Source organism: Perca fluviatilis, chromosome 10, assembly GCF_010015445.1.
Source record: "Perca fluviatilis chromosome 10, GENO_Pfluv_1.0, whole genome shotgun sequence".
Classification (NCBI taxonomy): domain Eukaryota; kingdom Metazoa; phylum Chordata; class Actinopteri; order Perciformes; family Percidae; genus Perca; species Perca fluviatilis.
The window spans coordinates 21,145,900-21,173,884 of NC_053121.1; the positions used below are offsets into that span (position 1 = coordinate 21,145,900).

Consider the following 27,985-nt stretch of genomic DNA (forward strand, 5'->3'; position numbering starts at 1 on the left):
CCATCAGAAAACGATCAGGGAACAATCGCTGAAGATTAAAAACATAAAATAGGCTAAACATTTACTGTCAATTGTTTATAGTAAGTAAGTAAAGTTAAATAATTAAGTAGGCTAAAGTTTATTTCTAGAGCACTGAAACACAGCTGGAGGTTTATGTTGATTCATTGATTTTATATATTATATTATCTCTATAAAAATCAACGCAGCAGGTAGACTACGCACGGACAAACAGACAAGAGTAGCTTAACCTCTCCCCTGAAGGTGTTCAGGGTTGTGCTAATTTTAACTCATTTATACTGTTGGGTAGTTCGATCTACAGCAATGTATCATATTATAAAAGATGAATTTTGTAGCTAAAACAAGAGGATTTTTAAAGACTTCGGACAATTTCCTCGACACACATATAAGGGACACTTCATCCGGTTTATCAGAAATAAATCCCTCCTGCACCTGAACTAAATAAAATATCTCTTAGAGATTTTTAACATCCTGGCTACCCAAGTTGTTCTTAATGCTTACAGGCCTAATTGTTCTTTAAAGCAAGAAGCTATAGAGACCGTAAGCTATGCCCTGTCATGTAAAGTCGCTGTAAAGTCTAGGTTGCTGCCTTATATACTGTCTATGGTTGCTGCACGCCTCCAGTCTCTTCCGTGAAAAAAAAAAACTTGGCTGTGCTGTCACTAGACCACTCCCTCTCTGTGAACGGAAGAGCAGTCTAGTCTTTCTCGTTACTTTGTTGCCATCGGACGTTTCTGTTTTAGGGCTATGTTCGCAGCCGAGAATGGCGGATGCCAACGCGATTGAGGAACTACACTCGGAGCTCACCTGCCCGGTGTGTTTGGAGCTGTTCCACGATCCGGTGATCCTCGAGTGCGGACACCACTTCTGCCAGGTGTGCATCATCCAGTGCTGGGAGGCCAAGGCGGACGAGTTGTCGAGTTGCCCAAAGTGTAGAAAGTCGAGCGGCCGTAAACTGCGACCCAACTCGCTTCTGTGCAACGTCGTGGACAGTGTGCGGAGAGCCCGGGCCATGGACCCAGCCGCGGGGGTAACCGGATGGCAATACGAGGGTGAGCTGGAGGAGCCGGAGGAACGGGAGCTCGGGTCCAGCATGAGCAGCCTGGCCTCGTCCGTCGGCCACTGGCCGCGCCTGGGTACGGGCATGGATATGTGCGAGGAGCACGAGGAGAAGCTGAAGCTGTACTGTGAGGACGACCAGCTCCCTATCTGTCTGGTGTGCGGCATGTCCCGGGACCACAAGACCCACAATGTCATCCCCATTACCGAGGCCTTTGAAAACTACAAGGTACTGTCTCATTGGCTGAGTTTAGACACACGTTCCCTTCCGATACAGCTCTGTCTGTTTAGACCGAAAGTGGCAGAATCTCATCTTAACACCAAGTTTACACGGATTTCTTTTTGAGATAAAGTAGACTTGGTTATGACTTTCTTGACATCATTATTTGATCAACGTCATTCTCGATCACTAAAGTCTAAGTTTTAAGGAGTGCCATGCTCCTCCATGCTCATCTAACACTCCTCCCCCTGATCTTGGAAAGAAACTTAGGCCTGTCTCGTTTGAAAAACATTCCTAAATGTTAAATCAAAGCTAAGTTTATTGAGATTGTATTTATTGAATAAACACATTTGCTCCAGCATTTAAAAACAAACAAACAGGGCTTTAACAGAGCAGATGCTGCGAATAGAAGTTTTTTTTTTTTCTTTTCCTTTTTCTTTTTTAAAAGCAGACTCCCTGTTTGCCCCTGGCAGCCTTAAGGTAGGAATTTTGTTTTTTTACAGGAATTCAGCAGAACAGTGTGAGCTCCTGTAACTGCCCCACACTTTTAACCCTGCCGCTGACCATCAGCAGTTTGTTTGGAGACTCCCTCTGAGAGGCCTCTCATGTTTTTCTGCTGCTGGTTCCCATTTTGTTTGAATTTGTAGGTCATAAATTCAAACAGTTTAGGAAAGGGTGGACATCATATGACTCCCATTAAAGATGATGTTGCTCAGAGAAAAGGCACCAATCTATGAACTTGTGTAAGTAGCCTATAATCTGGTTTAGCGACACCACTTTTTAACAATGTTTAACATGTGATTGTCTATTTCTGGTGCAGGATAAGCTGTCTGTCGCTCTAGAGAGGGTTCAGCTGCAGACAGAGGAGGCCACGCTCTTCCAAAGACAGACCAATGAAAAGATCCTTCTCGTCAAGGTGTGTGTGTGTGTGTGTGTGTGTGTGTGTGTGTGTGTGTGTGTGTGTGTGTGTGTGTGTGTGTGTGTGTGTGTGTGTGTGTGTGTGTGTGTGTGTGTGAGAGAGAGTGTATATGTGTGTTTGTGTGTGTGTGAGTGAGAGAGAGAGTGTATATGTGTGTTTGTGTGTGTGTGCGCGCGTGTGAGAGAGTGTATGTGTGAGCAGGTAGACATACTGTATCATGTACTGAAAGCAACATTCACCTGAATTCCTCCACCTTTATCTGTCTGACAGACAGACGGATGACTTGTCCTAATTATGACTGGTGGTGGTGACCCAACAGGTTGTTACTCAGCGTTGTTTGCTTGAACCTGGTGGTTCTCATGTTTTGCAAATGCTGAGGTCCTTCCTGATAGGGTTGGGTACCTTTCGCATCTGAACCAATATCAGTACCAATACCGGTACCTGAAATTCGGGTCCCGGTACTCAACGGTACTTTTTTCGATACTTTCCCTCTGTAATTACAAATAAATATTTCAGTTGTAAAAATAATTCCAAACCTGTTTATCCTATTTACTTAGAACATTCTGTTATTTATTTAGAATATTTTACACTGACAGAAATTTAAATAAAAATAAAACACCTCCCTCTGTCCTTCGCTTTTACGTGAACCAATACTCGGTAATACCGACATGATTCGGTCGGTACCGGTAAAAGTACCGGGTTCGGTACCCAACCCTACTTCCTGAAAATAAACAGGTGATTAATAAACATTTCATGCACGTCATGTTTGCCTTTTTCACAATCTCTCCTTTAACAGGCGACACACACACACACACACACACACACACACACACACACACACACACACACACACACACACACACACACACACACACACACACACACACACACACACACACACACACACCGAGAGATATTACAGCTGGCTGAGTTTAGGCTGGATCGCTTTTTCAACCAGATCAGCCACCCCCCCCCAACTAGGTGTGTTGTGTGTGTTTATATGTGTGTTAAACAAAGATTTGAGTGAAGGATGTTTGCTGTGTAGGTGCGTTTCTGCTGCCGCAGATAAACTTCACAAATCTCTGCTCTAGGTTAGTCTACAAACTGTCTTTCTCTATCCTGTCTGTCTCAGCGTGTATCTTTTTCTTTGTGCCTGTCTGTCTGTTTGACCCAGTTTATGTGCACATTCACAGATTTTCACTTCTCTCTTTCTCTGTCAGTATGACAGGATGTGGGTCAACAAGTTTGAGTAGAAGTTTGGCAATCTGTCTTTCTGCTAAGTATACTTTGTGTGTTTGTGTCTGTAAGTGCCTATTATTCTACCGGTCTATCTACCTGTCTTATGAATGAATAAAGTATTTCTACAGTATACTTTAGTATCCTTAAAGTACCAATACAACAATGTAAAAAAAGAAAGTGCTTCATTGATTGTATTACTTAAGGGAAACTCCAACAACATCAAATTCGGTTTACAGGTCTAGGGGAATACTACAGCATATGTGATAAAACTCGTATACACCTTTTTGTGGCTCCAGAAGGAGCTGCACAAAGTCTGATAAGTGTCCTCAACAAGATGACAAGTTTGAAAGTAAAACAAATTGAGTTGTGGAGAAGAAGTGAGCTTACCAGACCTCTGTAGTACAAGCCTACATTAGCTACTAGAATAACCCACCCGAATCGCAAACCGAACTGCGTTATTATGAATCCCACTGCTTTGCAAAATATGCCCTGTGTAGCATTCAAGCGTTAGGATTGGAAAAAACTAGTGTCAGTTCCTTATAGTCAAACAAGGCTTTTTGCTAGAATTCAACATTCTCCATTCATCTGGTTTCCAGAAGAGCAACAAAGCAGCAGTTTCCTCCCCCATGTGGTTCAGTGAAGATTTGGCCTGTAATGAAATAAGAGAAGTGGATAAATGTACACAGGCAACATTCTTTCAGTTTAACTTACATGTTTAAATAGTGAGCCATCACTTTGGCCTTGAGTAGAAATGTAACAAAATCTTCTATGTTTTTGCTGATGGGAGTCCTCCCTGTGTTCCAGGAGCGAGCAGGAGATCTGGAGGAGACGGTCACTGCAGAGTTTGGCCTTCTGAGGGAGTTCCTGCTCGAGGAGGAGGAACGCATAAAGGAGAAACTGCAGAAGCAGAAAGAGGAGAAGCTCGACCAGCTGGAGAAGGCGCTCACTCAGACCACAGAGCAAATCAGCAAAATGGAAAGTATGGCTGACCAGCTTCGCCTCAAACTGATAGAGGAAGAAAACCCAAAGCAACTCAAGGTATAGGAGAAGAGAGAGAAGAATGAATGAATGATGGTCATCATGTTAATATAGCACATTTCTGTACCTAGATAGATAAAAAAAAAAAAAAAAAGGAGTAACAGTTGCATGAAAAAACCCCAGCTGGCAACTACCAAATAATTTTGTTACTCTCTTCTAGAAGTTAGTCAGAAATGTTATCTGCATGTTATAGCAGAGACAGAAGTATTGTGTAATCATAGGCTTGTTCTGATCTGCTCTGTTTCAGGGAATCAAAGATTTCATTGGAGGGTGAGTATCATCAAGATCATTCCACAGCACTGATTTCTTGTTGAGTTACACTCCTTCTTTATCTCTACGTGACCGTTGTCCTAAATCAAATGTCTAAAGTCACAAGGTAATGGCGGATTGTTTTGCAATGAACTGTAAGTGTTGCTATAACAGGATATGTGGGTATTATTGTGGTTTAGCGCGTCATCTTTGCTACACATTGTCATGCCAACTAGTGGCCACTAGGAAGCAGAAAGTCCATTTAAAACTTAGGCTAGGACTCAGCAGTGTCATTTCTTCTTAAACAGGGGGCTTAGATAAGAATTTAGATTTAACAAAGATATTACTTAAAGGCCACAACGTGCTGTTCATGGCTTAAATCTTCACTTTTGAATGCTGTTATATATATTTTTTTACAAGAAGTTCTTAATATTTCTTAATAAGAAACCTCAATGCTTGACGGTTGTAAAATAACAAATATAAACTTTGTTTCTTGTAAGGTGTAGCGACTAAAGCAAGAACGTAGATCTTTTCTGAAGATCTCTCTCTCTCTCTCTCTCTCTCTCTCTCTCTCTCTCTCTCTCTCTCTCTCTCTCTCTCTCTCTCTCTCTCTCTCTCTCTCTCTCTCTCTCTCTCTCTCTCTCTCTCTCTCAGGGCTGAGAGCTTGTTTGAGCACCCCCCAGAGCTGGATGTGGATCTGCAGTCAGGAGAGTTCCTGGGACCTCTGCAGTATAGGACCTGGAGGAAAATGAGCTCAATGTTTCAGCCAGGTACACATACATACACACACACTTCAAAGCTCCTCCAAAGTCACAGAAGACTTGGTATAATTGTTTTCACAGGCTGAGTAATAGTTCTCCCCATTACTAGCGCATTGACTTTGACATGTACACTTGGTGGAGTGCTCCTTCAAAAAATAAAAAAGTTGGTTATAGTACAAAAGACATTTTTGTGATTTGCATTTTATGTTCCATCTCGTATCAACCCGAGGGGTATTGCACAAAACCAGGGTAAGGGATTAAGCCGGGATATTCCAGTTATCCTGGATGAATTTAGCCTTGACTTGGTTGCACAAAAGCATAGGCACCTACGTAACCATGGAGATTTAGTCTGTGCAGCTAGGAGCCAAGATTGATCAATCCTGGAGCCTTTTCTGCTCACTCAGCAGTGAGTTTACCTTATTTTTATTAGCCTGCATTAAAATACAACAGGTACATATTGCTGTTCAGTTACGCACTATTATTAAAAGTTTTGACCATTATTTTTTTTATAATTATCATTCAGTCATTGTTACTGTTATATTGCTGTATGAAAACTGCTGTTCATATTGTTAGAAGTTTGGTGAATATTTTGTGGCAGCTGTTGAGATGATTAGAAAAGGCTGATACAGTTGCAAATGTGTTTTAAATACTTTATATATTATCATTCATCGCTGACTTCATTTTACATTAGGGGTACACGATTCAGAAAATGTCACGATTCAATATCGATTTTTAGGCTAAGAACGATTGATTTAAAAAAAAAAACGATTCACAGTATGTAAATGTATTTATGTAGTTACTTTTCCCATGTGATGCAGTAGACTTACAATTTTTTTTAAATAAAAAAAATATGAATCAATTTTTGGAATTCTATGAATCGATTTTGAATCAGTAGAGCTTGAATCGTGATACGAATGTGAATCGATTTTTACATGTTAGTGGTTCTAACAATGGCAGACTGGTCAGAGACCAATACACCTTTTTAATTATTTTAGTTGATTTATTTCTTTTTGTATTCTTTAACAAAGGATCATGTATAGTATTTTCCTCTTCCATGTGCATTTAATTTGGCATTATTGGCACACAATGTGTGTTCTCTCCAGTGAACTGCAAATTGGGAGGATTGTACAATTATACAAACTGATCTAGTCGCTCCTCCTCAGCCTGGTTTGGCCTTCGTGAAACGCACAAAGCCAGGATGCACGGATTAGACTGGGTCAAGGCTCGCTTTATCGGTTATCCTGGATTTATAAATTCTACTTTTGTGCCATACCCCCCGCTCTGTCAAGAGTTTCAAACATGACTGTTTTCAAAATGTTTTTTGTCACTGGGTCAAAGTCAAGTGTGCAAAGACTTATTTTTTCGTCATTTTCCAATGACATGTAATCATACATTATTGCTGATTGTGTAACAGTAGGCTGTAATAAAGGATTTAATTAATCTATGGAGTTACATCTTGACGCAGTATCATTTATATTTTATTTGTGTCCATGGAGCTGATGCGCTTATCTAGCTCGTCTTACACTAATTGAGCAGGTAGGCATTCAGTATCTTGTTGAAGGTCACTGCCAAGTATTCTTTCTCGGGTCATTCTCTGTAAACACGCTTGTTGTTGCATTTCTAATTTAAAAAAAAATGTTGCCCTCTTTAGCTGTCACAGCGGTGACCCTTGACCCGGACACAGCCTACCCCCGCCTGTGGGTATCCCCGTGTTGCACCAGCGTCCAGGTAGGAAAAATCCAGCCCAACCTGCCAAACAACCCAGAGCGCTTCACTCTCTACAACATTGTCCTGGGCTCTGTAGCCTTCTCCTCTGGTAGACACTACTGGGAGGTGGAGGTGGGCTCCAAGACAGCATGGGGTCTGGGTGTGGCCAAAGCCTCCGTCAACAGAAAGGAGGAGATCAGCCTCTGCCCAGATGATGGTTTCTGGACCCTGGTGCTGAGGGATAACGGCGACGGCACCAGGGAGTATGAAGCATGCACTGACTCAGAGGAGAGCTTGATATATCCCTCTAAACCCCCAAGGAGGGTTGGGATCTACCTGGACTATAATCGTGGTGACGTAGGGTTTTATGATGCAGGAAACATGAGCCACCTCTTCACCTTCTATAATGCCAAATTCAAAGAACCTGTTTTGCCGTACTTTAATCCCTGGCCGATAATCAACGGACACAACCGGGAGCCGCTCACCATAGTAACCCCACACTGGGGAGAGATGTCCTCTTCATCAGAGGAGTCTGAATGAAACTGCAGAACAAGATTCAGCTGCTGATAAACTTAGATGGACTCATGTTATGAGCTTTCACACATCTACCTTGTCATAAAGACTTTGCTGTGTTAATGATGTGGTGGGATGAACACGCAGGTAACCCTGAAACATTCGTGTTAGACTTGAAATAAGAAGATGAAACTATTAAAGGACAAGACAGAGGACACTTTCAAGGCTGTTTATAGTCTACAATGTTGCCATTGTCAACAAATCCTATGAAAAGACCAAACCCAACAGTGAATTGATGATACTTACAACTGCCTGTGTAGCCAACGTCTGATACAGTATATCTTATTCCTATGTGCCATAAACCTCAATTATATTGCAAAGAATAGTGTATTCAGGCTGTTCCTTCGACCTCATGGCTCAGTTTTTGGTCTGACATGCATAGCCAGCTGTGAGACCTTCTATATAGACCGGTGTGTGTGCCTTTTTAAATCTTGTCCAATCAATTGAAGTTACCACAGGTGGACTCCAATCAAGTTGTAGAAACATCAGAAGGGTGATCACATGAAATGGGGTCTTATGTTAATGCAATATTTAACTTTTTCTTTTTAATACATTTGCAAAAACATCTGAACTCCTGTTTTGGCTTTGTTTGTATTGGGTAATTGATTATAGATTGAGGGGAAAATGCATTTAAGGATTTACACATTAAGTAGACATGAATGGGCTTTGGGGCTGAGTATTATTAAAAAGTACTGAGAGACACACTAACGCATTGTAGGTTTTAGTCTTTTCAAACAATAAGAAAAAAAACAGTAGACATTTCTATAAGATTTTCTACTGGATTTTAAATTCATTACAAAAAGTTCCCTGTGGAGTTTTTGACCTAATAGCGCTATGAATTTACTTGGTAGTAAACATGGATGTCAACAATGCCTTTGCAAATATTTAGAAAAAAAATGCATTCAACACATTTGTTAGAGCTCAAGGATACACACATAGCGTTTTAGTGAGTAACACTGAATGCATTGCATTGTTTAAAAAGAAAACTCCACAGAACTTTAACTGGTCTCTGCAAAAAGGCTTCATAATCGTATTAAATAATTTTGCTGCAATGTCTTACTGTGTGTTTTGAAGCCGTTATGTATCCAATCCTGTTATTCTAATGACATGTACAGTTTTTCTAAATAAATGAAGTAATGACTTCTATATGCCTTTCCTTTAAAAGGCACACTTGCCTCTAAATGTCCCACCACAACACAACCCTGCAAAAATGTGCCTTTGAAAGTTTTGACTAGAGAAAACACTGTCTAGATATTTGGCATTAGATTTCAATGATTACATTACAACAAGGTTGTTGTTGGTATATTTGATTCCACCAGAGGGTGCCTAACAGTAACTTTCAATGCAGCATCACTCTGCTCCTCAGTGGTCTTTATAATAATACAACTCTGAGTTTCTATGAACCATACAGAAGCCAGCCTCCTCAGCCTCAAAGCTTTTAGGGTAGACTCAAAAAGTGATGCAACGTTATTTTCCAGTCAAGTCGGTTTGATTTATACAGCCCGTTTTCACAAAGTTATGTCTACAGATTTATGTTTACAATTCTGATCCATTCTGATAAGAAAAACTCCACCCCAATAATTTGATTTCACATCTGATTGTTATTAACAAGTTCATGTTAATTTAGAAGTTGTCAAAACAAAAACTTTGCATCTTACCTAATGTAACATTAGTAGCTTTCTCCCCTGTGCCTGGCCATGATGCATGTAATCCACTCTTGTTGCCAAGAAAGTTGGTAAAAAAAACCCTCTAGGTTTTGTGTTACTGCTCTTGCTGATTGAAACAGCATTGGTAATTCACTCGTTATTTCAGGTCCAAGTCCACTTTCTGTCACGGTGACGGATCATGACAAACACAGCACGTTTGGAATCAACTTCTATGATGATCAGCCTGTCTGATCTCCACTCCGGTATCACACATAATGTTAAACAGACCCGGGACCCAACCCGGACCCAGTTGACTGTATAAACAGTGGATCCGAACCCTTACGGGTCCTGGGTCAGGTCTCGTGTTCTAGTGTTCGGGTAGACCCGTGGAGACCTCTAATGAAGGGTTCATTGCAAGATAACGAAAGCGCAACTTTATAGTTTTAGGGGATTATACACTAATGGAGCTCAGTGCAAATTCTTTTAGGAAGACTTCTAAATAAGTTCAATCACCACTATCTGTTCCTAAAACTATTCAGCTGTTAAGAAACCACCAGAATTGGCCACGAAATCCATGATCCAATCACAGCATGACATCCTGCTTTAAATGTCTTCTCTCCTTGCTATCAGCTGTCTTTTCAGGCAAACGCGCAACCCTCCTCCTCCTCCCCTTCCATCTCTGGCCATTGTCAACCACGGCAACCTGAGTCCCTTTCCGGCAGACGGCTCCTTCGTTCGGTCTCCGGGTTCCTTCTCCACCATCACCAGTGTCTAGGCTCCATCAGGTGGGAATATGTCTCGGCTTCTCTACCCCTTTAAAATATTTTTAACGATGGAGTCTAATCCCCAAAGACTCTGTACACTTCATATTATGCATATGTACAATAAATCTTTGCATATCTGCAACAAAGTCTCTCCTGATTGAATTGAAAACTAAATACCATTTCTGTCAATAGAGCCCCTCAATCCCATACAGGAGGTTGTAATAGGTACTTTAAGTAAAAGTAGAAATGCTACAATGTAAAAAATACAGGTAGACAAACAGAAGAAACAAGGAAACCATAGACACAGGGCAAGAAAGACACGGGGTGAATATCCTGGAAGACGAAGATCCAGATCCCAAACATCTGGAATGAGTCACCCCCAGCCAGGAGAGCTCGTGGGGCGAGAGAGAGAGAGAGAGAGAGAGAGAGAGAGAGATGCATGGAGAGACCACTCACCATGGAGAGTTCTGATAACATTTTACAATATAATGCAACTCAACACACCACAGGCAAGAACCTGATTTCTCAAGATAATCATTTGATTAGGCTACCTGTCGTCTGTGTTTGAGTTTGTGTTTACGTGACACGGATACGCACAAAGGTGTTTTTTTCAATGTCCAGTTAGGCAAGGTTAATGAGATCCTTTGTGCCAATTGGGCAGTGATCTGTGACTACTATTACCAACATATAAATAATGAGTAATAATGAATAATTAGTCCGACCCAAATAAAACGTATCTTTTATAAATATCAATTTAATCTCTGTGCGTCATCTGCTTATACATTAACCATGGACTGCTAGGCTAAATTAAGCATATGACTGTCAGGATTATGTCCAGTTCTTTCATCTGACTGTCCTGATCTGTAATTAGATATTATTGCAGGCCGATCAACATGCAGTAACACAAGACACTCTGCTGCCACTCCCTCTGTCATTCATCCCGGTCTTTGATCGGTTTCAGTGAGGGTCAAGTTGAAAGAGAAGTCGGAGATAAAAAAAAAAAAAAGTTCTTAAGTTTTCTCTTTTTTTTTTTTTTATCTTTGTCCATGAAAATTGTGTGATTTATTCCACCCCATCATGTCTTTTTTCATCTTGTTCATCCATCCTTTATCTTTCCTCTCTCACATGACTGATCATTTCCCAAAATACACCCCTCTATTTAACCCTCAGTGCAATGTAACTTAGCTTTTTCTGTAATGAATCTCTTTTCTGCCTCCCGCTCGAGAATTTGCCCCTTCTCTCCATCAATAATCGATGAGGAGAGGGACGACGAGAGATGCTGAAGAAAGACAGAGAGGGTGAAAGATGGGGTTGAAGTGAATAATGGAAACCTCATTAGAAACTGGAGAGACGTCAAGCTGTACATTATCCCTAAGTCTTGAACATGTACACTGTCACTGTCTGTTTCAGTTTGCAATGTTTAATGCAGGTTAAAACAGGAGATGCAGAGAGAGAAAGCAGGAGAGGCAGAGATTGAGGGAGATTTCAGGGGAGGCGAAACAGGGGGGAGTGAGAGCCTTTATCTTTATATTCTTCTTAGCCTTCTTTTATTTTTAGAGAATATGCAACATGCACCAACAACACCAAGACAAATTCCTTGTATGTGTAAAAAAAAACGTACTTGGCAATAAAGCCCTTTCTGATTCTGATCGCCTGCCAATGTCCCTGTTTTTGACTGGAAGTAGGGGAAACAAATTAATGTTTTTTTGTAGAAGCTTTTAGTGGAATCAGGTGCTTAATACAAAAGCTAAAAAGCTATACAGCGGTTTCAGAAAGCTGAAAACCACAGTGACATGCTTTCATGCTTGTGTGATCATTCATGTCTAAAAATAGAGGTCAGTGGTGACATGCTCACCTGTGCGTGCATGTGTGTGCGCTCAGCCATGCTTGCTGGATTGGATTATACATGCAGGACAGCATTGAGGGGATGTGTGATAGGCTAGTCTTTCATCCTTATCATTACATAGCTGCTGAGTTTGTTGTACCCCTCGTTCTCTTTCTATCGCTCCCTGACATTTAATAAATAGCTGACCTGGGAACCTCCAAAAGAATCCAATTTGTATTACAAAAAGGCTCGAAATATGACAGGGGATTGAGGGCGGATAGATTGAGAGAGACTGGGAAGAGGAGAAAGCATGTAGAGCAATGAGGATTACTGTTGGAGGGAAATAAAGAAAGATAGAAAGAGACAATGATGGGAGGACAAAAAAATAAGGACCAGAAATACATGACAGAAGGAGGAGTGTTCACCTGTGATGAAGGGGGAAAGGTGGAAGAAGGGGAGGAAGAAAAGGAGAGAGAGAGAGGTCGATGTGTTACAGGTAGATAACGTGAGAGAGGTAAAGCGCAGGAGGTATAGAGTATCACCTAAAGGACCAAGAGATAGCGAGCGGGGGCAGAGGTGCAGGAACTCAATCCCAGAAGCCAAGACAACAGCTGAAGATAAAAACCTCCTCACCTGAACGCACCAAGAGAGAGATATGGACAGGAGCACGGTGAAACACTGAGTAAAACAATACAAGGACAGAGAGGAGGAAGTAGAAGAACATCTGAGTTATTGTTTTTCCTTGAACTTCTTTATTCGTTCTCCTTTCATTTACCTGGAACAAAGGAAAGACTTTCACTTTATCAACACTGCCAAATTCTAAACCATTTTTTTTAAATCTTTTATAGCGGACTTTGTGGGGAATTTTAGCACATAAAATACAACAAGAGCTTCTGCAGAAGAGAGGAGAGCAGGGAAGAGGCAAGAGAGAGGGTGAGGGAGGGGGAGGGTGAGTGCGAGTGAGGGAGAGAGAGTGAGTGTATGTGAGCCTGTGACACCGAGATGTTCATGATCATTCGAGAGTCGTCCGCCGGAGGAGGCGGTGCTGGAGCGATGAGCGCGCCACAGGAGAGGAGTGCAAAACAGGTGCGTGAACACGGGTGTCTAAATGTATGTAAATATGTATATGTGGTCAAAGTATTTATGTGTCAAGCTGTCCTCTCTTCATAACACACCTTCTGATGCTTTTCTGTGTGCAAATATGCAACTGTTCTGTATGCACAAAAAGACATTTACATTCATTTAATTTTGCATGATATGATAGTTTTCCACCAAAATCAATTCCAAGATATGGTAACTTAAAGTTATTTAAGTGTGACTGATAAATGCTTTCTATCTAGTGAAAAACAATGTGTCTCCATTATTGGTGAAATGTTTTCTGATAAACTAAATTAATTACTGTAAATGACCTTTTGTTGGTTGAGAAAATTCTCCTATGTCTAACCCCGTTAGATTATTTCTGTAATGTATTCCATGACAAGTTGACATGTTGGTGAAATATTATTAGAATAACACGGTGCATTGTTTTGTTCATAGGTAATTAAAGTAAGTTAAGTTTATTTATAGAGCACCTTTTTAGAGCAGATGTAACAAAAGTGATTCACAATAAAAGACAATAGTATTTATGGAACTATTTGTAACCATATTTTGCATTTATGTACACCACTAAATATGTAAAAAATAAACATGTCCATCAGTCCTAATGTTACCATGAGTTTGAGTTTCAACACAGATTTCATAAGTCTGTACTCAGTTTCTCTTCCCCCTCAGGTACAGGCCGCTATCAAGAAGAAGATGGAGAAGCAGAAGAAGCGAACCAACGAGCAGGGAGGTGGCGTTGGAGAGGTTCAAACTGCTACACCTCAGCTTCCTCGCCACCAGAAATTCGGTCAGTTGCCCCAAACGACAGCGGCGGCCGCTGAGGACAGAAAGACCCTGGAGGAGGAGCTGGAGGAGATGATGGAGGGACCACAGGGGAGAGAGAGGCAGAACGAGGAGGACGGGGAGCCTGTCGACCTGCTGCCCATCGTGGACTCTATGTTTGGACAGGTAGGAACCATCTGGTGCAGTGTGTGTGTGTGTGTGTGACTCATAAGTTCACCTTTGTGTGTCCGATGCTTTTGTGGGTTCATGTGCATCAGGCTCACCGGCTTGATTTAAAACCCTAAGCCTGGCTGTGGTCCAGTTTTTGTAAATATCTGTCTTTCTCACAACCCTGACCTCTTTGATCTCGCATGGCAGAAGGGCATAAAGCTGCAACAACAACATTAACCATTCTCCCTTCCCGTTTAACCCTAAATTCTTCTGGAGATGGCGGGGGCAGCAAAGCACAAGGGCTAAGCTAAGGATGGAGCTAGCGTGTGTTTGAGAGGTTTAAGCTCCTTTACTTTGGGAAACATTACGACAGAGTAATCCGTAACAGATACGGCCATAGTCAGCCAGAGATCTGATGAACACCTTATCTCAGTATCGCATCACATCCCATCACTCACACGGTAAGCAGTGAAACAGGACACGGCACGGTAGGCTACGCCATCACAGCATCTGTCACCCTGTGGTCAGACATGTGGGATCATGGTGTGAGAAAGTGGTGGCTTTGTGTATGACAATAAAATCAAAAGAGATTAAACCAAAGTTAAAGCCCCACCTGCTTCATGTTTCTGATCTCAGCTTGTGAGTCATTCTTGTTTGGTTTTTTTTTTTTCGACATGAAGAAAGAGTGCACCTGATCACGTCAGCAAACTCTGAAGGGGGGGTTGATGATGATGAGCGTGGCTGAGGTTAGAAGGAGACAAATCAATATAGAAAAAGGAAAAAAAAAAGAAATGTGATGTCAGTGGTGATGCAAGTGAGCCAAAATTAGAGAGACCGGCTGATTGAGTGGGAGAGAGGAGCATGTTGGCAAAGTCTGAAGAGAAGAGAAAATGTACCTTGTTTCACTGGAGGGTGCCTCGGGGTCCCTGAACCTCACTTTGACAACCGTTGCATGAGAGGAGGAAGCTTGTGTGTAACAGGCAGCAGGCCACAGACAGCAAGACCCTCAGCCCCCACATAGTGCTGAACTGAAATCAAACAGACGGAGCTTGAAGAGGCTTGCACACTCTCATCATCTTAAAATTATGTTTCATAACACAAGCTCAGTTACACAAATTACATCAGAATGTGACTTCACCAAGACAACCGTTTCAAATCTGACTGCTTTAAAAGATTTGACTATTGATTGGTAGACTTTTGGCACTTTAAGGTACATTTAGTGTCTGGTCACCATTTTGCACATTTGAATGTGTTTAGGTTATTTCACTTCTGAACTGTAGACCTTTTACACTTCAAGATGTGTTGTTTTTGCTCATACTTGAGTTATTTAAGTATGTGCTTATTTATATGATAGTTTTATTATTAGTATGTTTTGGTGAATGCAAAGCAGACAGGACTGCTCTGCACTATGAGCTCACCCAGGCAAGTACCTAACTTAAAAATTAAATCAACTACAAATCAACATAATGTGGTACTAATTATAGGGATATAAAGACAAACTTTAAGTTGTTGTTCACAGTAGTTAGTTGAGCTCATATTTCCAAATAACTTTGAACCCACATCCATTCATTATTTATTTATTATTTTTACCACTGCAAACGATATCTGCAGAGGTGAAAAGTAGTACTGACGTACAATTTTGACTTGTAGTTTACTTGAGTATTTCTATTTTATGCTACTCATACTCTACTGTATTTCACAGGGAAATGTGCACTTTTCCCTCCAATACATTTGACTATATTACTTTCAACAAAAATATTTCAAATCCAAACATATGATCAACATATAAAATATGATCAATTTTAATTGATTACATTCTCAATAAAGTAGTTAAAACTCACTCCACCTTGATCAACTACATTAACATGCTTCTTCCACATTTATGCATCAGTACTGTTAATCTAATAATCTGACATATGACACAGACAGTGTTGCTGATAATCCCTTCTTTAGTACCTGTACTTTTATGTAGGACTTTAACTTGTAATGGAGTATTTTTACATCGCTGTATTTCTATCTGAATACTTCTTCCATCTACTCCTCTCATGCTCCATCTATTCCGTCTCTTCTAGTCTTTCTCTGATTGACAGCTCGCGTCACTAGACACCAGCTGATGCACATCTGACACCAGATCAGTACATGATACAGTATGTCTACCTGCTCACACATACACTCTCTCACACGCGCACACACACACAAACACACATACACACACACACACACACACACACACACACACACACACACACACACACACACACACACACACCTAGATTTGGGACAGTTGCAGGAGAGTACACTGAGTCCAAAAGAAAGGACAGAGTCACATTACCCGAGTAACACACACACACACACACACACACACACACACACACACACACACACACACACACACACACACACACACACACACACACACACACACACACACACAGTTAGTGTGTGGTGCTAAAATCCTACAACTACTACTGTGACAGTAATCCAATGCTGATACTTGGATACAAGCAAATGTAAAGTAATCAAAACGGAAACCCAGTAACATAAATAAGCCTGAGTGTGTTTGTGTGCATGCATCATGCAAACACACACAAACACGCACGCATGCACGCAGACACCCAACAGCATCTCATTGGCGTGATTAACTGGAACCATCAGTAAGGGAGAATCAGCCTGGTAATTAATCAGGCTTAATGGTATTGGTTGTGTCTCGGGTTATTCATGCAGCTGCTGGTGTCAGTTATGTTATATTATGAAGGACCTCACAGAAAGACAAAGTTAATTTGGTTGATAAAGTTATGTTGTTTAGAGTTTGAATTTAACTAATTGAATTCATATACTTATAGATATGTTTAAGTCATTAATAGGTGGTGGATATGAGCAGACGGACTGATTGATGGGAGTGTTTTTGTTTGGAGTTGGACTAAAACTTGCTAGCATTTGAAACTTTTTCCCATCACAGACCCTCAGGGAAAACACAGTCGTGATGTCAAAGAACACGAGTAGGTTTTTAAATATGATCTGACCTCATGTGTCACTTCATGTTTCAGATGTCATTTGAAGTTCAGATGGGAGAACCTCCATTACATTAGACAGTATTTTGGTTTCACATAGGATAAATAATTAAACATGCTCATGCAGCTCGCAATGTGACTTTTGTATATAAAATATTTAAATATGTTTTTAAACTAACCTTTGCTGTGAATTTGCATGCACATTTTCAAATTCTGGAGAAGTTTGAAGGTGCACAATATGATTTATTTGATGCCAAAGTATGTGATGGGGGTTTGTTTGAGTTAGTCCACTGTCCCTGTACTTCATTTGTTATGTTTTGTCTTCTTACGTAAAAATATTTCCATGAAATCTAAATTACACTTAAGCCAAGACTTTGTGGTTCTGCTTTATTGAAAGAAAACTGACTTAGTGCCTTGTCAGTGTCACTAGCAGCAAAACATATTGTAGCAGGCTGGGAGAAAATGTAATTTCTGATCTCTTACATGAGGATCAGATTAGTGAAAGATACTGTAGTCTTATTATACCCACCGACAGCACTCATATCTGTCTGCATGCCCACCAGATCACCCACAATTAAAGTGTTAAAGTCCAAACGGTCTGTTTCTACTTAAGAACCTTTTCCGGGTACATTTTAAATTACAGTGGGCATTACTCTTAAGCTGCACAATCTGCCAGGAGGTTCTGCAAAAAATAGGGGTTGTATTATTACTGTCTCAAATCTTCACTGCAGCAGCTGTCAGATAACACTCAGCTACATTAGACCTGACTGTCCTAAAGTGGCCTCCAGTGGTGACTGCTGATGATTGCAACAGAATATTGACCAAACGGAAAGAGATGTCACCATTGTGTTTTGTTTTAGGAAGATCATTTGACATTTAAATCCAAAATAGATTCATGAGCAAATCAGTTCAGACCACGCATCTTGTCTTGTTTGACGAGAATACTGGAGCTTTCACAAAATCACACCATCACATTATTTTTTTTTTTAAATGCCCTGCACGTTCTTGCTTAACCCACCTGATTAGAGCTGTTCTCAGGCGTGTGTGACCATGGCTGTGCTCGAATGACATCTTTCTCCTTTTACTTCTGTTGCACCGGCAACGAGCTCTAATCAGCCAAAGTAATTGAAAACACCTGTGTGAGTATATCAAAACTGGCCAGTGCAACCCACCCCAAAACCTATTATAATTTCGTTTCCATAACTCAAGACATATTGCACCATAAACTGATGCAGAAAAGTCAGAAATTGTTGCAGAAAAATTCACCAGAAACTGAAATGTTTGATGTTAAAAATATTAATTTTGCTAAGTGGAGATCTCAACCCCCACAATGTTGAAGCCAAAGTTACGCCCTTGATTTGCAGCAATAAAAATGTTTCCCCTCGTGCATTTACGAAGAATATGTGCTTTTTGTTGTATAATTGATTACTTGTGAACAAAAACAGTGAATTATAGAGTCATCAAAAACTAAATGATAGCATATCATAAAAACTGATTTTTATTATAGAAACACTTTTATTTTACCAACAATAAGACTTATGAGTGAACTGTTTTAATACAGACTGTGTAGTAAACTAGCATTTTCTAACATAACCAATAACAACATCACCCATCACCAATTCAATTCAATTCAATTCAATTCAATTTTATTTATAGTATCAAATCATAACACGAGTTATCTTGAGACACTTTACAGATAGAGTAGGTCGAGACCACACTCTATAATTTACAAAGCCCCAACAATTGAAGTAATTCCCTCAAGAGCAAGCATTGCGACCAGTGCGACAGTGGTGAGGAAAAACTCCCTCTTGGGAAGAAACCTTGGACAGACCCAGGCTCTTGGTAGGTGGTGTCTGACGGTGCCGGTTGGGGATGTGATGAACAGTGGCGATAATAGTCACATTAATAAGCCAAGCAAGCATTTACTTGTCTTACTGTTTCTATATGGTGTATATTAGAGTATATACTGTTATCCTATATTATTTAGTACAAGAGTGTGTTTCAATTTTAGAGAAAAAAACATGCAAAGCCACACACACACACACACACACACACACACACACACACACACACACACACACACACACACACACACACACACACACACACACACACACACACACACACACACACACACACACACACACAAAATCTGTGCTCTCCATATGGATGCTCTGTAGTAAGCAGCATGCCAAAGCTTTTGGAGAGATTTGTTGACAGATGCTTTGTACGCGCTCAGCTGACCACTTAGCATCGCACTCATAAGATCAAATTGTGACTTCAATGTCGTCATCATTTTAGACAAAACTAGTTCTGGGATGTAAGAGGTCAGACCTTCTTCCACAAAGCACTTTTTGGCACTTCGAGCCGTTGCATCCTCCCAAGTGTGACAGATACTGTGGGTCTCATTTGCTGAAGCGTAACGGCTCACTTGGTTTTTAAAGTTTAGCATGATTTGAACTTCTAATTCTTCATGGAAAACACTTACAGTAAAGATCACAGCACATAGATGAACTCTGTATCTCCAAAACCTGTCAGGAATTATAAAAAGTGTTTGATCTCCCAGTTAATCAGAATAGATCACAAAGAAAATCAATCCCCTCTGTTCTAGTTTAAAGCTATATGTAGTGTGATTGATTTTTCCACCATGGACTGCACGGACAAGTCTTTTGCATCATATTAACCGTTTTTTTATAGGGTTTGTGATTTATATTAGTGCACATTTCCCAATTAATTTTTGCTTTATACAAGTGTTTGTTTTGGCATGCAAAATTGATGTACCAGTTTCATACTGTACGGTCATATACATTTTTTGTTTTAAGTGTTCTAAATACACACTTTAATACTCGGTGTCCAGTCCAATCTTTACCAAAGAAAAGGCAAACATCTATTCATTTAAGTATCATCTAATCAACATGGAAATCATGGTTTTGATAATATGATAGATATTAGTTTTTATTCACTTTTAGTTTTAGAAATCTATCCTTGACAATATGGTCATTTTCATTAAAAGACCAAAGCTGCTGCAAGAACCTTATTTCAACCAATTAAGAAGTATAGCTTCAGTTTATGTTCAGATTTTACTCACACCAAATACACACTCTTTTTTTGTTTCTTCTTTTCTATCACGTTACTTTCTATTTTTTCTTTTCATTACCCTATCTCCCTGTTTAATCTCAAATGGAAGGGATTAATCCATCTCTTAATCCTCCATCTAAAACTCCTCATACTGTAGATGAAGTCATTTGAATGCTGCTGGTGCAACATGTGAACAAGAGGGAGGAGAGAGAGAGAGAGAGAGAGAGAGAGAGAGAGAGAGAGAGAGAGAGAGAGAGAGAGAGAGAGAGCGCTACTGAAAAGAAATAGAGAGGGGGATTAAAAGGGTGGATCCGTGTGAAGAGAAAGCAACAGCGATGCTGCTGCTGCGAAGAGAATCACCAGTAAGCTGCTTCCAGTAGAAAGCTCAGTTTGGTTTGGTTAGTTTGTTTTTGATTGGTGACGTCTTTTGACTTTGGATGGTATAGAGACGGGTGCAGTCGGTCAGGATCGCTCATGCATGGATTAGAGCCGTTTACTTTTTGTCTCTGTGGTATCAATTATGAAGACTGATAACCAGCATGGGACACAAGTTTCCACCAAAGTCAGAGCTCTAACCTGAGCTGGACCTCTGAGAAGTCCAGAGAGAGGAGAGCAGAGAGAGAAGAGATAAAAACAGACAAATAAGATCAGAGAAAGAAAAAAGATTTTTGGCAGCTGTTGACCAGAGAAGGTTGGGTAATGGGCAACTGCACCAATCCGAAAGACAAAATGAAGAAGGTAAGAGCACTTTGTCTCTTGCACTTAGTAATTCCCACTTTTGCTATTTTGCATCTGTGTAGGTTTTTAAGTGATGTGATTGATTATAAAACATCTCAGCAACTTTGAGCCAATAACTTTATTCTTGTCATCTGGGACAAGAATGAAATAATAGTTCAAAAGACCACTTACCAGCTTTCAAAACTTTCTTCACAACTTGCTTTAATTATTGAATCCCTGGATAATAGTTTTAATAATTGTAAAACTTTTTTTTATTTTTTTTTTAAATGGAGGAAACAGTGATTGCAGCACTGGTTGTAATACACGTTTCCTTTAATGGGGAGTTCCAAGAAAACTTATATTATTCTAAATGTTCATCCAGGACGCAATTTCTTACTGTAACAGGGTTACATACTGACACAATATGTCAGTCATTAGACCAGACAGTTACCAGAATTACCTCAGTAAGTGTCAGCAGGATGGAGACATAAGGAGAATGTTGAGATCAAAACGTGTTTTAAAGTAAGGATAATAGTTGATGTGAGTGGACTGCCTTAAAACAATAATCATTTTATGTAATCCAGACTTACTGTGTGTGACTAGAAAACACTGGGTGTTAACCTGGGCGTTCCTTGAAATGTATTACTATGTTTTAAATGTGAATGCAGACAGTTGAGGATTGCAATGGTGAAATAACAGCCTGGTCTGCCTCTAAAGGGAGTAATGGATGGGTCCCTCAGGGGTAAGGTGAGGGCAGTGGGCCAGGAGGGAGAAGAGGATCAGGACGTGGAGGATAAGCCGTTCAACGATCCCTTCTGTATGCTGGTGAAGAACTGCAACATGCTGCACAACATCGTGGGCCCGGCCTGCATCTTCCTTAAACATGGCTTTTCACAGACACTCGTATGTAACAGAACACACTGTGGTCCTCACACAAGCCCCCGGTTCAACTTTGTCCGCTCGTGTCGATTCATTTTCATCCCTGCATCGTGGTTGAACCCTCCTGCTCTCCACCACACCAGCTGTGTCATCCCATCACTGATCCGGGTCAGACGATCAAATCTGCTGGCACCGCACATACTCAGAGGGGTCGATCATTCATTTCCATAGAAAATGATTGACCGGCTTTGTGGAGGTTTGTGGAGGCACAGGATGAGGTCAAGGCTGAATTTCCAACCAGGCAGTGGAAGTTGGCAACTGCCCCTGGGCTCCAGAAAAGCCCCCCTGAAGACCTCAGGTTCACTGCATGCCAATTAGCTTGCTCTTTTTTGTAATAAAAAGTAATGCAACACTAAATGACAATGTAAACTGAAATGAAAAGGACCTTAAGATGTCCCTTGCCTTTTTCACCCTATCTTGAGGCCCTGTCGTATAGATGGGCCCTGTGTCAACATCTAGTTGGAAATTCTTTTACTATTTGCATGCACACATGTTGCCGTTTCCTAAATAAAAATATGTTGAATTGAATTAGCACAAACCAACTGATATACAGAAAACTTGGGCAACGTGGGTAGTATTGTTACGGCACAGGTAGTACCGGAGGAATGGTTTGTTGTAGCCTGACAAGCCAGACCCACATCAAGATGTCGGGTCTGGGAACTCACCATTGGCAGGGCTCAATCCGAGGGGCGGGATAAACGGTTGTCTTTCAAATTCCCTCTGCACGCAATAGGATAGGTTACAACCAGGCAGAGCAACGCTAGTTGATAGATTAAACTTTTGCACACATCTTCCTTTTTTAAGAATGACTTCAGTGCCGTTCTTTGTTCTTTTCTCAAAGAAAAGCTTAACTCCAAGTCTTCCAGAGTCGCGGCCAAAGCCGATTCGAAAGACCGCTGTTTGCCAGCGGCAGCAGCCATCTTCTTTAAGTATCAGGGAATTCACGCGGAACCGTCGAAACTCTGCTGTCATTATGTTAAGCCCGCCCACCGACTCTATACACGATTTGATTGGCCTGACTAGAGTTTTGTTTTTTGCAGCTCCCAAGCCAACGGAGAGTTGCTAGACGGACCCTGGTTGCAAATTACATTTGCTGTCGCTAGGGTGCGTCTAGATTTCTAGGCTAGGTTTGTTGTTATGTCTAGGGGAATTAATAAACACTAAGCCTTGCTGCTATGCCAGCTAATAGCAGACCGCTTATACTGAGTTCCTGTCTGGGAGAAATGGGGCATACACTATGGACCCACAGTTCATTTTTACTCTGTGTCTGACCCTTTGAAAATGGCTGTACAAAAATGATTAACTGTGTCTGTGGGTTTCCCATCTAGCATAGACAATACACATAGAGAATCTCAGATTAAAGGAGGTGTGCAACACCTTGAGCATGATCTTTCTGTTTGTATGAATATGAAACTAACCAACATGCATTCCAGTTACTTTGGTAGTGTGTCCCATTGTAAGGAGGATGTCTACTCATATTGTAATTTGGTTTGAATTTGAGGCATTGTGCATTTAGTTTGTTGCGGACTTTTTTTGATTTTTTTGTGGCCCAAAAAGCTTGATTTCACGGGAGCTTTTGTAAAATTTGCAATAAAAATGTCTTTTGTAGGTTTGTTGCAATGAAGTTGCAGAAGATAGTTCTTTAAAAATAAAAAGGAAACTTGTTTTGGGTAGAATAATTATTACTATTAATTAATTACTCTGGGCTGAGATTTCCTAGGAACCTTACCAAAAAGGCTCAGGATGCTGCAAATGTTGGTATAATATGAAAATGGCTGGTGGAATTAAGACAAAAAATTATAATTTATTGAATTAATCAAATATGAACATATATGTCACTGTCAGTGGCTTGTTGATCTTTACATTGTTAGTTCATTTCCTATCCTGGCCACACACACATTCATACGGTTTGATGAAGTACTTATTGGACTTTAACTTATCATTGCACTTACAATAACGAGCGTAGCTGTCCTCAATTTAGGTCATTGTGTCGTCTCATCTGCGTTATTTCCTTCATTCACCGTGTGTGATTGTGTGTCTGTGTGCGTGCGTGCGTGCGTCAGTCGCGGGGGGGAATGGAGCAGCAGCCCCGCCCGCTGCAGAGAGCCGACAGGATTCAAACAGCAGTCGCTTAGGTGACTTTATAGTGAAAAAACGTTACAGCGTGCATTGATGTTAAAATGTATACAGGTTGGCAGGACGGTCTGAAATGTTTCGCTGTACGTTTTTGTTGGTCAATGTGAGATGTTCGAGTCGCACACACGTCTCGTCTTCATAACAGAAACAAGGAAATTAATTTGACCCGTTCTCTTGGTCAATGGCTGTACGTGGGACTGCTGGGATTGTTGCTAGTAATGAAGATGCGATAGGCTGTCAATCAATATCTTCGAGTGATGCGGGCCCCTGATTGGTCCGGGCCTGTAAGCACCGCTTACCGATAGTTACGCGTCTGCTTTGTTGTGTGACGAAATGAGGCTGAGGGCAACTAAAGTAAATAAAATGATGCCAGAGGATTTGCCCCATATTGTTGTCTTGTAAATAGCATGCGAGCATATATATATATATATTATATATATATATATATATATATATATATATATTTATTATCATAATGCTGTGTACAAGTTAATCAAAATAGATTTAGACTCTGAGCACTGGGTTTGTATGTAATACAGCTTACTGAACACCTAAAGCATATTAATCACTTCTCTACATTTGCAAATAATGTTAAAATCCTGACTATAACACACATGGGCTCAGATTTGAAGCAACGTAAATGGACAGTTTATATTTTATACCATCCTCACCACATAAAGCCAAACTCCATTAATCATTACTCTCATTTTGGTTTCTGTTTGTGTAGCATCTCTTCCCTGTTCAGTGGTTGTCTGGGTGTTTTTGCAATGATGTTGCTTTAAATTTGACTGTTTATATCTCTGTACTATGCCTGTATTAACAAGCTCTGTAAATATTTTCAGCAAGAGAATTATGAAGAGAGAAGCTAATGTGTGTCTCTACTTCCCCCAACAGGACAGAGAGCTGAGACCAGAGGAACTTGACGGTGAGGTGATTTCTCTGCAGCAAACCTCAGTGTTTTTTTTAATAGAGCTTTATTAAAATTTTACAAAATACAAGTTATAACTAGACAAACAGTAGGCTACATATCATACCAGAAGAAAAAAACTAACAAACAAAAATAATGAATAAAACAATAACAAACTTAACTAATTAACAGACCAGTGCTAATGAGCTAATAAAGTGCATCCAGTGCATAGAGTCCTCCTGTTTACACACATCGTCACTGTTTACTACAGTCTGTTATAAGACCATACAGCATCTCTTCCATAATTTCTGCTCTACAACATGTTAATATAACAACTGACTGAAAAATTCTAACATGTTTTCTGTTTGTTTTTTTTATTATCAGAGCTCCGCGAGGCGTTTGTGGAGTTTGATAGAAAAAAAAAAGGCTACATCAGTCACAACGACCTGGGGGAATGTATGAGGACCATGGGATACATGCCGACAGAGATGGAGCTCATCGAACTGAGCCAGCAGATCTGTGAGTGGAACAGAAACCTGAAGCATTTAAGAGAACAGAACAGAGTAGAACCCAAAGATCAGAAGAGGAACAGAAACAAGACCAGCAATAGGACAGAAGAGAATAGAATAGAAACAGAAAAGAAGAAAAGTAAAGACTGGATGAAACGTCCATGGTTTGACTCCTGGTCAGACTACCGTTGTTGCATGTCAGAGCCCTCTCTATCTTTCTGTTTGTTAGTGTCTTTCTCTACAGTGACCATCAAATAAAGGCAAAATGCAATAAGAAAGAAAAAAGGAATTTTAATTTTAATGAATAAAATAAAACAGAAGAACTGTCTAGTTGGCAGCAGAAACATCGTGGAAGTTGTTTTAAATACATTGGTTATTTTTGTTAAAATGATTAAAATAAAATAGGATAGCTTGTGTTTACTGTTAATGCAATTGGTTAACAATAATTTAACACACTCTTTACTGTTGTAATTTAATGGAGATACATGGACATCAGAGGAAATGACTGGCTTTTTTTGTTTATATAACTGGTGTGTTGTAGGTGGAGGTAAAGTGGACTTTGAGGACTTTGTGGAGCTGATGGGACCCAAGTTGCTGGCAGAGACAGCAGACATGATCGGAGTCAAAGAACTACGAGATGCATTCAAAGAGGTCAGCATATACATGTGTTACTTAGAGCTGTTCATTTATCCCTGCAGACATTTTAACTCATCAAACACAGGTGTAACTAATAACGTCACTAATTGCTGCATTGCAATAGTTGCTAGCTGTCGTTAGTGTGATTAGTTCGCACCTGTGCCTTTCCTGCTATGACAAGCCAAAATATCTGCTGTATAAATCTGATTTACTGTGCAACAATAAATAAACTCGAGTTTAAAAAGACAGCGGGGCGGGGTGCTCAGTGGGTAAATCTTGGGATATATGTAAACAAATGCCGATGCTCCTGAAGAAAAAGGGTTGAAATCTTCAAACGTGCAAAAGAGCAAACTTCAGGCCCTCGCATGTAGAGGAGCAAGAGCGTGTGAAGTTTTGATTAAAAGCCTTTATTTTTATTACAGACTATCCTCACCCAGAAAACGACCGTATAGGGTGATTGTGCAAGCAGCTCGTAATGACCTGTATTTACGTTTGTTGTTCGGCGGTGACCTCTCGTGTCTATAATAATTATCGTGAGAGCAAACCTTTTTTTTTTTTGGAGTCATTGGAAATTGACCTATTCTGTCGTTTTGGTATGAGGATGTGTTGTTTCCTTTATTTAAATTCTTATTTTTTTCCTGCTATGATGAGTCAAAATGACTGCTGTTAAAAATAAGTCTATTGGGACAACAGGTGGGAGCTAATAAGTGCCCTTCAGACATTTGCACACATTTTGTGCATTTTTAAAGAAACTGGAGTTCTCTGATGCTGGCAAATACAAATCTAACAAGATTCATGTTTAGCAAGCGTTATTCAGAGAGAAAACAAAATGGAAAGCATAAGATGTTCAGACGTTTGACAACGAAGAAAAGTTTACCTTTCAATTTAAATTGGTACAACAGAAATAAATGGAAAAAAATTTTTTATTTCAATTAATCAAAACCTTTCCTCCTTTTGTTTGTACTGTCGCTTCCTCGTGTTGTCGCTGGTTGATCAACCACTTACGTGAATTTCTTTCAGCTTCCAAAGTGGGTCAAGAGGGCACAATGTGAAAGTTTCGAAAATGTCTCACTTTGGTGCCAACCAGTGGTGGTCTGACACAGTCAGAGATTGTAATGCAGGCTGCATTAAATGCAAACTACTGTATTTCTTAACAATGTCCCTGTGTATTCAGTTTGATAGACATGTGACCCTTAGCTTCTGTCTCTCTCGTTTCCAGTTTGACTCTAATGGTGACGGCCAGATCAGTTTAACTGAGCTACGTGAAGCCATGAAGAAGCTGATGGGAGAACAAGTGACCAACAGAGAGATTAACGAGATCCTCCGAGATGTCGACCTCAACGGAGATGGTCTGGTGGACTTTGAGGGTGAGAGAAATTCTATTTGACTTTATGGGATCTTTTGGGCAACTACATTCATCCTCATCTTCCTCCCTCTCACTCCTTTCTCTTGTCTTTTTCTTTTTAAAGAGTTTGTTCGAATGATGTCCCGCTGAGCCGCCCACATGTCGGATGGACAGACAGACATTATGCAACTGCTGGATTAGAGAACACACTACATCATAGTGGACATCCTTCATCTGCTCTTATGAGCACACATCTAAAATTGTATTTTTATATTGAATACTGAAAAAAGAAAAAATAGACATATATTTGAATAGACATATAGTATCCAGCCTACAACTAACATGACTATCCACATCTGAACTCCAGGTGCAACACAAAGTTAAAGCACTTTAACATATCAAACGCTTCATAGACAACATTTATGACTTTGTGTTTTTTAGATGTATTTTTTTGTATATCAATGTTTGAGCTTTGACTGTAACATCTGGTTTGTTAAACTGTGAAAAAAATATTTTGTTAATTAAAGAAATGTACAAAAATATTGATGGTCAACTTATTCCAACCAGGTAAACTCGTGCAGGATGTGACATACAATCCCATCATTAAATAACCAGTCCTTAAATATGGATTTTATAACATGAACTGCATACAGTA

General features: G+C 40.2%; 2 protein-coding genes and 1 long non-coding RNA gene across 6 annotated transcripts; 2 read left to right on the forward strand and 1 right to left on the reverse strand.

Annotated features, from left to right (window-relative positions):
• Nucleotides 1-781: 781 nt before the first annotated feature.
• LOC120566628 (zinc-binding protein A33-like) lies at nt 782-8,929 on the forward strand. Its single transcript, XM_039813179.1, has 6 exons — nt 782-1,306; nt 2,118-2,213; nt 4,260-4,493; nt 4,741-4,763; nt 5,397-5,512; nt 7,155-8,929. The coding sequence occupies exons 1-6, from the start codon at nt 782-784 to the stop codon at nt 7,748-7,750; spliced, it is 1,590 nt and encodes a 529-aa protein (XP_039669113.1). The 3' UTR covers nt 7,751-8,929.
• On the reverse strand, nt 4,003-18,164 carry LOC120566633. 2 transcript variants are annotated; one of them, XR_005640437.1, is made up of 4 exons: nt 18,082-18,164; nt 14,949-15,080; nt 14,666-14,793; nt 4,003-4,104 (listed from the first exon to the last, which is right to left on the reverse strand). It is a non-coding gene; the product is annotated as an uncharacterized LOC120566633 (long non-coding RNA). The 2 variants fall into 2 exon arrangements; XR_005640436.1 differs by lacking the exon at nt 4,003-4,104 and adding an exon at nt 14,442-14,570.
• On the forward strand, nt 12,996-27,872 carry cabp2b (calcium binding protein 2b). 3 transcript variants are annotated; one of them, XM_039813183.1, is made up of 7 exons: nt 12,996-13,104; nt 13,789-14,067; nt 24,828-24,858; nt 25,225-25,359; nt 25,891-26,000; nt 27,205-27,352; nt 27,455-27,872. In XM_039813183.1, the coding sequence occupies exons 1-7, from the start codon at nt 13,021-13,023 to the stop codon at nt 27,478-27,480; spliced, it is 813 nt and encodes a 270-aa protein (XP_039669117.1). In that variant the 5' UTR covers nt 12,996-13,020; the 3' UTR covers nt 27,481-27,872. The 3 variants fall into 3 exon arrangements, with proteins under 3 accessions (XP_039669117.1, XP_039669118.1, XP_039669119.1); XM_039813184.1 differs by lacking the exons at nt 12,996-13,104; nt 13,789-14,067 and adding exons at nt 20,236-20,879; nt 21,576-21,761 and having other exon boundaries at nt 27,455-27,480; XM_039813185.1 differs by lacking the exons at nt 12,996-13,104; nt 13,789-14,067 and adding an exon at nt 20,368-20,879 and having other exon boundaries at nt 27,455-27,480.
• Nucleotides 27,873-27,985: the final 113 nt, after the last annotated feature.